Source organism: Syngnathus leptorhynchus, chromosome 3, assembly GCF_054491065.1.
Source record: "Syngnathus leptorhynchus isolate UIUO chromosome 3, UIUO_Slep, whole genome shotgun sequence".
Taxonomy (NCBI): Eukaryota; Metazoa; Chordata; class Actinopteri; order Syngnathiformes; family Syngnathidae; genus Syngnathus; species Syngnathus leptorhynchus.
In genome coordinates, this window is record NC_141197.1 from 5,858,333 (window position 1) to 5,870,129 (window position 11,797).

At 40.3% G+C, this 11,797-nt stretch overlaps 2 protein-coding genes across 4 annotated transcripts in view; one reads left to right on the top strand and one right to left on the bottom strand.

Annotated features, from left to right (window-relative positions):
• LOC147058928 (C-myc promoter-binding protein-like) overlaps positions 1 to 1,723 on the bottom strand; it is a 35,104-nt gene extending 33,381 nt beyond the window's left edge. For 2 of the 3 annotated variants that reach the window (XM_085907106.1, XM_085907103.1), the window contains exon 1: positions 1,465 to 1,723. The gene's annotated coding sequence lies outside the window, so the exon portion shown is untranslated. The remainder of the gene's footprint in view (positions 1 to 1,464) is intronic. The other variant, XM_085907104.1, reaches the window with a different exon arrangement.
• An 8,916-nt stretch (positions 1,724 to 10,639) lies between these two features.
• On the top strand, positions 10,640 to 11,797 carry socs4 (suppressor of cytokine signaling 4). Its single transcript, XM_085907919.1, has one exon. The coding sequence runs from the start codon at positions 10,640 to 10,642 to the stop codon at positions 11,795 to 11,797; it is 1,158 nt and encodes a 385-aa protein (XP_085764045.1).

The window sequence follows — 11,797 nt, forward strand, 5'->3', positions numbered from 1 at the left end:
TGGAAATTATGCATAAAAATGATCATACAATCATAATATGCAGTCTCCTAATAATTCTGCACACTGTGTAAATTGTACATTGATAAAAGAGCTCAAGCATAGCTAGCTCAGTTAGCACCATGTATGTGTATTGTAATGTCCAGAAAGTTCATACCTTGGAGCCAAAAAAGTCTATTAACGACAAAAGTAACTATTTTCCACAACACAATGGTTGCTCATCTAAAGCAATGATGTAAGCTATTTGTTTGGTAATAGAAATGAGGACATTTCATTTAAAACACCTGTGATTTAGAGTCCTGTGCGGACTATATATATATATATATATATATATATATATATATAGTCATATATATATATATATATATATATATATATATATATATATATATATATATATATATATATATATATATATATATATATATATATATATATATATATATATATAGTCCGCACAGGACTCTAAATCACAGGTGTTTTAAATGAAATGTCCTCATTTCTATTACCAAACAAATACATTTACAATACCATAAATATCATGAAAAATCCATAGATGAGCCGCACCAGACTATAAATCGCAGGGTTCAAAACCTGTGCAAGAAGTAGCGATTTATAGTCTGGAAATTACGGCAGTGTACGTATTTATATAGACCAAGCCTATTCCAACAATCTGGCCCTTTTATAGGTCATACTTGCTTTTACTTCATACAATAAGGTGTACCTGCAATTTGCTGTATTTTCTTAACATGCCAAGCATTCATTATTGAAAATACAAGACCTAAGTATGCCTAATATCAAAGCCAAGTTCCAAAACAACTACAGTACTCAATAACAAGGCTCCTTTATTACTGCATTATCAAGGGATGCTGCATAAGACAAGTTTATGTCTATGAAGAATGAAAGTTATTTAGCCCAACAGGCAGCTTTTTACACTAAATTACTACACAGGACTCAGCCTTTTACACTAAATTACTACACAGGACTCAGAAGCTCCTTGCTCACTGATTCTTCTCACAGAACAAGAGATGGATTTCTAACACCGTCACCCCAAAATAACCTGAAGCTAAGGGGGTTTACACAATGTTTTGATGTATTTATAGCTATATACCACAACGTACTCGGGGGTTAAATAACACATCGGCGATGGAGCCATATGGGTTGACGACAATGTTACTTAAATTCACCGCTACCAGTTCAGGTGATCTCAGCAATCGACAACTGGCGTGGGTTGCAACAACCTGTGGCACACATTGTAGGAAGGTAGCGAGGAAGGAGAGCACGACACGCGTTACATCCTCCGCGAGAATGACAAAATTCAGTCTCGAGCCGTGAGAGGCAAATGGGAGAAGGCAAAGATGGTGATAGTGTGAGCGAGGGCTCGGTCCTACGCTTGAGAGGAATCCTGTTGAAGAAAACGGGCAGCAGCTGCACTTCGACTAACTACGTTCATCATTCCCTACTTACCCCAGTTGGAAACGTTATTTTTAGTCTTACGGGCGCAGTTTCGTCGGGTGTCATCTACCGGTGCTACTGCATACATGTGGTAGCCATCGTTTCGTGCGTTCATCCAGTCGGCTCACAACGTGACTTGTTTTGAGTCTGGTCGAGTGAAACGTCTTGCCTCCCCTGTCAGTCACTGCGCCGAGCCGGGTCGGCTGTCCGCTCAGTCGCCATTTTGCTTGTGATGGGGAAAATCCGCTACCCGGCGCGTGCGCGCGCACGTACACAGCCAGCCGCGGCACATATGCGCACGCAGACACACCTGCGATGGCCTTATTCCGTCAGCATTGAATTTAGAAATTAATCCAGAACAAATTGTTTCATTTATATGCAAGTGAAAAACAAACTACAACCCACTGTTGACAACGTATTTCACAGAATGGTGGGAATATTTCGGGACTGTATATTTTCAAGATACGTTGACTGTTTATTGTTCAGACGACTTCACCCTTACAGATACATTCAAAATAGGCTCAATACTTTTTCCAAACTTCGTGGATGACGGTAACCACAACAATAACAACAAAACGCAAATAGAGAAGAAGTCTAAAGCTCTTGATTGGTTGAGAGTTTCATCTTGGTGAATTATCAAGTGGGGAAAAAAACTGGGACATGAATGAATGACCGGAGATGGCGATTTGTAGATTAGAAGTGATATATTCCCATAGTTGAATTTGACAGGATTGTTTGATGATGTTGGTTGCAAAAATAAGTGTGGTGAATGAGTGTTGCATTTTGTGTCAGTCTGACAACTAGAGCTTCTTGAGGTCAAGCCTACCTTATTCCGACAGTCTGGCCCTTTTATAGGTCATACTTGCTTTTACTTCATGCAATAAGGTGGACCTGCAATTTGCTGTATTTTCTTAACATGCCAAGCATTCATTATTGAAATTACAAACAGGCATAAAAGGAGAATGAATGATGAAGCATTGTGAATGTAATATGCAGTCTGGTGTAACAGATTGAGTCTTATCTTCATTTCTTTGAATTACTTCAGATAGTGATTTACATTTGTAGTAGAAAATACTAAGTGTTTTCAAGTTAAGTTTGTGTACATGAGCAAAATGAAATAAAACTATAAAGTACATGGCTGTTTGGTAGTTTATTTCATCACTAGGGGTGTTGAGTTGATGTAGTGTTCCCACACAGTCAGGCAGATCTGCAGGATAGTCCACTCCAGAATCCGGTAAATCCATATCACTGTGTGGGAACACTATCCGCTACAATAGTAGTTGTCGTCTTCATTTAATAAACATCTTTCCAAAACTCATTCAAATGTTGTCTGTTTCAAAGTGTACACAAAAATATGCAGTATTGAAGTGTGACAAATAAATACTTTTTGTTTGTTTTTCCGTCCGCTAGTCCCTACGGGGGTCACGGGCGTGCTGGGGCACGCAGTCATCGGGCGGTAGGCGGGGGACACCCTGAACCGGTTGCCAGCCAATCGGAGGGCACACAGAGACAAACAACCATCTGCACTCGCACTTCGGGGCAATTTAGAGTGCTCAATCTCTACCATGCTTGTTTTTTGGGATGTGGGAGGAAACCGGAGTGCCCGGAGAAAACTCACGCAGGCACGGGTAGAACATGCAAACTCTGCACAGGAAGGGCCGGGGGTGGAATCGAATCCGCACCTAACTGCCTAACTGTGAGGCAGACGTTCTAACCAGTGTGTTCCACCGTGCCACCTCATATATGTAGGCTTTTTCATGAATAAATGACTATCTAAACATTTGAAGTCAGTAATAATTAGTCCCCAAGATAAAATAGAATACGTGATATTGTATGGTTCTTTGGTGCTATCTGCTGGTGGTCAAACGCAAATGCTCTCTAATGGAAGGTAAAATGATTACTGGAAAATTGTACTGTAGCACATGGTAAATAAATAAATAAACCATAAAAAATAATTAAGTAAACATGAATAAATTAATATATGAAACGTTAAATCTAAAATGTTATTAAATAACTAATCAATCAAACATTTCATTCATTACTGAAATATATAATACATCAAACAAAGAAATAAATGAGCCATTAAATAATTAAATGCATCATTAAAAAAATTAATGAATGACTTATTAGTTAAATGTTTCTTGTATTAATTAATAATTTTCATGGTCCATGTTGCTTTGTGTCATGAATTTACTTTAATCTCACAGTCGCCCAACAAAATTTGGTGGGCAAGTCCTAAAACCTTATTTGTCGGCATGCTCATCAAATCAAGGCGAATCGATGTCAGAATAATAGATTGATGCAAAGCGAGTGGAATAGACATACACTGATATGATGGGTAGCGTCATTCCCTTCTACGATGGTTGTAACACAAAATAACTATAAATAAACTTTGGTATTTGAATAAGTGATGCTAAGAAGAAACTTTAATGTTTCGGATGTTCTTCCACTATGCCACCAAACACTCACCACAACATATGTCCTCAGATATCTAAACAATTCTCCGTGCCCTGGTATAGATGACTGTAATGGTGTTTTACGGGTCTGAAAGTAGCACTGCGAAGGATTCAGTTATTGTTGAGTATGGCGGCTCGGTGGGGCACTGGTTAGCACGACCGCCTCACAGTTAGGAGGGCGTGGGTTCAATTCCACTCTGGCCCTCCCTGTGTGGAGTTTGCATGTTCTCCCCGGGCCCGCGTCGGTTTTCTCCGGGCACTCCGGTTTCCTCCCACATCCCGAAAAACATTGTCCCTAGGTGTGAGTGCAAGTGCGGATGATTGTTCGTCTCGATGTGCCCTGCGATTGGCTGGCGACCAGTTCAGGGTGTCCCCTGCCTACTGCCCGATGGCTGCTGGGATAGGCTTCAGCACGCCCGCGACCTTCATGGGGACAAGCAGTACAGATGGATGATTATGGCGGCACCTATGGACATAAGCGGTAGTGTTTTGCATGAAGTCGACCACATTTCCCATGAGTGCCATCGCGCAGTGTCATGAAATCCTGAGCTCTCGCTCATCTGCAGTTGGACTGAATTACTTTTCTGTTTCCATGAAAGGCTGTGTGAAGGATGCATGCAATAGCACTGAGGCTATGATTATACTAATTGTGTTCAAACAATACTGTATATCGATGTTAAAAATCAACGTGTTTTATTGTGTTTGTGTCATTCACAAAGACCAAATCCACAATCAGAACATAAACACGCCACATACCATAACCTGATCACAAAAAAGTAATTCCTTATTACCATTGCTCTGTCATCGTCAAACAGGTTTTAGACCAGCGATTCTCTCAATTCTGAGAACAATAAAGGCACTTTAGGTATTTTACTAGGTACTATTTCAAAATTAGTAGTCAGCCTATAGTTACTTTTATAAGTCTAGTTTACGTATTATAGCATTATATTCATATGAAACTCGTGTACTTCAATGATTTGGTCTCCAACATCAGTACACAGTCACCCAAAGTACGATTGGGTTCTCCATATCCGGGATCAAAGTGAAGAAAATCCTCAACCGTGCCATCAGTCATCCTGGAAGACAAAGTGACATATCAATGAGTTAAAGTGGATGATAACAACTACAAAACATTGTGAGGTGAGGTGACATAAATCTGCCATTTGACATGCGGAACTTGCCTATTGAGTGCACACACTCACGCAGTTACTGGAATTTTCCTCTCTCCAATCTCCGCTATTGATTTTTTTTATTCAGCTTCATGAATGTTCACACAACCCGTCTGAAGAAATACAAAATCATCACAGACACCCCAACCTCCCAACCTAGTATTTTTGCATGCATTAGAGGTCAGCAAACACACAGGATGTGATCAGACCAATAAAGTAGTGTAATGGGAGACTGAAAGGCTGCCAAGGATTGTATGTCAGCAAAGAGATGAACACTCTCATGCACAGCATAACTGAAGTCGCGTTAAGATCATGAATACTTGGGTTGCAATCTGTAATACATGAAAAATAGAAACCATGAATCAAGAGTTCATAATTAAAGCTTGAGGTTTGCAGCATTGATGCGTCCAACAACGGAACATTTTGATCTCTCCACTTTAGCATCCTTGAGTTGTTTGGACTACAAAAGTCTCACCAAGTAATATACAAAGCGGATTCATCTTAAACATGCCGCATTCACCATGTTTATAACTCGGATTTCCGTTTGGCAACACCCATTACCTAGTTTGATTTGTCCCGCCCCAACGGATGTAATTAATAAAAAAACAGCACAATTGCAAAAAGTGAAGCGCCAAGTGGCGAGGGATGACTGTATATATGTCTACAATTTGTAATTCTTCACTAATACATACCATGAACAATGCTGGACTGAAACATAACACTATGCCACACCCTATCAGTCATCAAAGTATTCTCTATATCTAAGGGAGTATAGAGTATAAGGGTTTTCCATTTGAGTGACTGGCCTTGGCTTGGGTTACACTCTTTAATGTGACGGAGGGGAACGACTGCTCTGGATACTTACGGGCAGCAGAAAAGATGGAGACATGAATAATACCACAAAAGTCAATACAGCAGCTCACATGTCCTTGTCGGATGATTATTCCACATTATTTTACACAGATCTTTGAACAGTCTGGTACAATTGAAGACAACTACAAAAATGAGCGTCTTGGTGAATTCAATCATATGCCTTTGCCTGCCTGAAACACCTTAACCCTAGTTTATATTTATATATAAATAGTTTATATTTATATATATATATTCTTTTATTCTACTGAGGTGGTGTTCATTGGGACCACTTCCTCACTTTTTTTTCCTAGAGTTTGCCAGGCTGAGCAGGGTATCAAGGTAATGTAGACAGCTTACTAAATGCAGAGGAAGTCCCACATGATGTTGTCCACTCCCCTTACTGTCATCTCTGCTCATTCCGATCAAGGTCTCTTTCGCTCTCTCTCTCCATGCCTTCTTGAACCTAACAATACGTATGTCAATTCCTTTTTTTAAAATAAAAACCAAAATGTAAAACTAAAATTAACAGCAGCATCCACTGAAATTCTATTAGTTATAACCGTCACTCCTCATCTATCTTCATCAATATCAAAGCTGCGTTTAAGCCTGAAGAGCAGCTTGCTATATATTTTATAGCAAAAATCAATTAATGAAATTTTGTGAGTTAAATCCTGCATTGTTTTTTTTTTTTTCCTCAGCAACCATAGTCACTCATTTAATTGCATTTCACTGTTGATTTGTTCTTGACTTTAATATGAGTATTTTGTTGACCAGAATGAATGTTGTCAAGCAGTGATAAAATTGAGATAAATAATAAATTAACAATCACATTTGGACCACAGTCCGCCTTAAAGTATAACTAAATGGAAAATCAAACAGAACCCACATAGAATGAGGAACTATTATGAAAATATAACCCAAAAACAAACCATAATGATAATTGACGCCATGATGCTCTACAAAGCAAGACATTTTTATAAAGAAAATACAATTGAGTTTACATTATGACACACATCTCAGGTTTCTACACTGATGAATAAGGGTGGAATACTTCTCTTGGTGCATGTAATGTGACCCCGTTGCTGTACAGTGAGAGGTGCAGCACTGCCTGTTTTGTCAGAGGAGTCTTCGGATAAAGATCAATGGAAACAAATGTGATCCGTGGAGCCAGACTCTGTACTGATTCAATTTACCATCTATGCTATTCACATTAGAATTTTGCATCTCTTGCTCGCTTGCTCTCTCGCTCTCACACTCTCTCTCTCTCTCTTTCTGTCTGTCTGTCTGACTGTCTGTCTGTCTGTCTGTCTGTCTGTCTCTCTCTCTCTCTCTCTCTCTCTCTCTATTTTTTGCAAGCAGACTTTGTAACAGTAGATACTGATATGGAATAAACACAGATTGAACATAAATTTGAGTATAGTAGTGACAACAACTACTGTATTAGTGATATATATTACTGTTACAACTGAGATTATAAACCTGATGACCTCGGTTAACAGAAAAGAAACTAAAGGGAGAGAGTCACTGCTTGACTGGATTTAAAGGGATGAAATCACCAAACATCATTAACTAAATTCAGATGTTGTCAAGCGACATGAAGGGATATTAATACAGAGTCTAATTTTTCCATTTGCGGTTAAACTAAACTTGAGTATCACGCAGAACATGCAAATGCATGATCATTTGTTTAAACTTATTTTGAATGACCCCACTGGGAAGTTTGTTTAAAATGGTATATTATACAACACATGCTATTACATAACAAGGGTCCTGGCCGACTGGCCAAATCAAACGGAATTCATATAACCTGGTTTCCAAAAATGCCTGACAAATGTCCTGTAAATGACAAACCAAATATGAGTTGAGATTAGAAAACATTATACTTGAGATACAAAATGAAAACAACCTGCCATAATGTATTTTGTAGTTGCACTCCCTACAACCCCATTATCAATGTAATCTGAAATTGAATTCTTGTAAAAAAAAAAAAATGAAGCAGAGTAGTCTTTGTTCAGTCGGATTTGCATCTATTATTCATGAAAGCTAATATAGTCCATGCTGCACATGAGATCGATGCCGCTGTAATGTGGATTAATATGACCCCCCTTGGTCGAGTCCTGGCTGCAGCAGGTTAATGGGCCAAAGGATATCACTGACTGGTTCTTCAACTAGACTAAACTTTGCGGTATGATCTTTGGACACTTACTGAAATCACATTGTGAGGAGAGTCTATTTCCATTTGTGTCTGGACTGTAGGTTGCAATTTGTACAAGGTGGAATTGTTTTCTGTGACTGGCAGCACAAAGCGTGCTAATAATGGGACGATATGTTTAGGGAACAAGTCACACTTGACTTGACCTGTATTGACTGACCTAATGTAATTCTAGTTCCTGAAGGTATCATAGATTCTGTATGGAATTGATTAGGTTGATTGCAAGAACAAACACAGTTGTCATCTATCTGGCCACTGTGATAATGCAAAGCGCATTAAATATTCAGTTAAGAGGAAGTTGAGTGTCACGACATAATCAGATATATCAGACTTGGTATAGATTTATTGATGGGTTTCTTTTACATGCGCACATACACACAAAACCACTTGGAGTAATATTTTGTGTCTGACAGATTTGTTTCATGAATTATATTCACCCGAAAGTCATTCCGTGTTTTTAAATGGTTCACCACGCATGACACATGTTCTGTCAGTAGCACTTGCTTGGTATTTTATATAAGAAACCAAATGATAATTCAGTCACTAAGTGAAGCCTATTAGAAGCGTTTTTGTTTCCTCTATTCAACTAAATAATTAATTGAACTCCTAAGCAGGTAATAAGTCCAAACAGGCTGCTGGTAAATCTGATTAATAACCTACAGTTGGGACTCTCCTGCAGAAAGACAAGCCCTGTCTACTCTGGGGCATTAAGTTCAACTAAGATCATGACCACAAAAGAATATATATATATATATATATATATATATATATATATATGATAATTAGGTATATTATCATATAATATTGCAATATTAGGGACAATTTGGAGTGCTCAATTGGCCTACCAAGCATGTTTTTGGGATGTGGGAGGAAACCGGAGTGCCCGGAGAAAACCCACACGGACACGGGGAGAACATGCAAACTCCACACAGGGAGGGCCGGAGGTGGAATCTAACCCGTACCCTCCTAACTGTGAGGCGGACGTGCTACCCAGTGCACTACCGAGCCGCCTTGGGATAGGCTCCAGCACGCCTGCCACCCCCGTGGGGACAAAGCGGTTCAGAAAATGGATGGATAGATATATATATAAAAAAATATATATATTTATGTTTTTTTATATTTAATTCTATATATATATATATATATATATATATATATATATATATATATATATACACAAATCAAATAGTTGTATCGCATCATCATCTGCTTTTTGTGAGGAATTGAAGAAAGAAAGCGAGAACTAGAAGACAACTAGTATTAACCTGAGCTCAGAATCTCACCTTCTCCTAATACTCCGCCCATCTCTCCTCCAGCTTGACACCGCTCCACCTCTTCACTTCAGACACCACAATGGAGCGGAGGAAACTGCTGCCCCCAGTGGGATTTGAGACAGTGATGTTATAGGATGTACAACAATCTGCCATCTGTCAGAAGCGGTGAGGTTGCAAGCTGGTCGCACATGTCCGTTAATGTGTCGACAACTAGCATGGGTGAAGAGCTGTGTTTGTGGCACTTTTTCTAAGGTATGTTGTTCTTTTGGATTCATTTTTATCATTGAAAACAAGACTTTAACTGGTGCTTACGGCCTGATCAAAGATATTGCTAACCAAATACATCACAGTGGTTCTTCTTATGAAGCGTTTAGTAATGAACAAAAAGTATGAGAAGCAAGTGCTATATTACATTGTGTAATAAGAGATGATATTTTTGTCAGCATTTGTAGATTTGATTTGATCACCAGGGCGCCGGATAGGAAGTAAATTTTGACACCCAGAGGAGTGATTTTAAAAAGTTCATTAAAAACTATTTGAATAGTTTGAATTATTAAGAGAGTGATAGGCTTATGCATTGCTATATTTGTGCTGTACTTTATCAGTTAATGATCTTCCAAGCAAATTTAAAAAGGGAATGTGTTGCCAATCAACATATTTTGTCAACTCCTCTCAATCGGCTCGTGTCCTTTAGAGACTAGCCTCTTCCAGATTTAGGGTCACAAGCAGAAGTCACCAACTGTAGTTTCCTAAAATGCTGTAAGTATTTATATTGTTCAATTAGCAGGCACACTTATTCTTTTCAATTGCGGCGGAGATATTATTCTGGAAACTCTGTCGTTTTTAATTAGCCGCCCTGTGATTGACTGGCAACCAGTCCAGGGTGTATTCTGTGCCCCACGCCTGAAGTCATTAGGCTCCGGCTCATCCTTGATAAATGAATGGATGTGTTAACTTGTATGAATGCATGTCGATGTTATGGCAGTACGATTGCTATTTTAAAGTCAGGGTGAAATGGTAATGAGCTGATAAAGTTTAGGTTTGGACGAATAATAGGATTTCATTAAAAAAAATTGCAGTTCGGTTGTGTAAGCAATTTAATTGTACAGTACAGAAAAATGAATTGAATAGAAATTGAATTGTTGACAATTAAATGATCATTCATTTTTCCGAAATGTGTTTTATAATTTCAATTATATGACAGCGAGAGAAGAGGGAGCAGCCATGTCTGAGAAGAAGCCCCGATGCTCGGACACTCGTCCCAAATGTGGCCTTCGCAGTTGGAGTGCCGATAGTTACATTTGGCGAGGAAAGAAGCGCTCAAGGAACTCTCGCAAGGGTTCCAGTCCTGGAGGGTTTGAGGTGGAAGGGTCGGAGGAACTTGGGGTACGGTCTACTTCCTGTCCGAGGAGGCGAAGAGAGAGAAAGTGTAGCTGCAGCAGTCACGGGGAAGACATCGATGCTGTGTGCCGAAAGGCCATGTCCAGGCGCTCTCTGCGTCAGAAGTTCCAGGATGCTGTGGGTCAGTGTTTACCCTTGCGCTCCAATAATCCCCACCATCATCATCACCATCTAGCGGGAGCCTCACGTCCATTCTCTGTGTTATTCTGGTCCAAACGCAAGATTCACGTATCAGAGCTCATGCAAGACAAGTGCCCCTTCTCCCCCAATTCTGAACTGGCTCACAGTTGGGACCTTTTTCAAAACCATGCCACCCACTCAGGAGCCCACATGGACCTGGAGGCTAACCTGAAAGCCAACAACTCCGCACCACATACCCCATCCCCCCCACACATCTCCTGGGAGGAGATCTGCTGCTCCCCTGATCCTAGAAGCCTCACTCAAGAGGACTGGGACACTATTTGTCCACACGAGCAAATAGAGGACAGCACCGGGCACATACTGGTCCCTGATCTCCTGCAGATAAACAACAGCTCCTGCTATTGGGGGGTGCTGAACCGCTTCGAGGCTGAGGAACTCCTGGAAGGCCAGCCGGAAGGAACCTTCCTTCTCAGAGATTCGGCTCAGGATGAATTCCTTTTCTCCGTCAGCTTTCGACGATACAGCCGATCCCTGCACGCACGCATTGAGGAGAACGGCAAGCGCTTCAGCTTTGATGTGCGCGACCCGTGCATGTACCGAGACAGCAGTGTGACAGGGCTGCTAAGACACTACAGTGACCCGGCCACCTGTCTCTTCTTTGAACCCCTCCTTTCCCAGCCACTACCCAGAACATTTCCTTTTTCCCTGCAGCACCTGTGCAGGGCTGTGATCTGCAGCTGCACCACCTACCAGGGGATAAAGAACCTTCCACTGCCCTCTCAGCTCAGGAACTATCTCTGCCAGTATCACATCAAGTGTCAAGGGGCTTGTGCTGTGTGA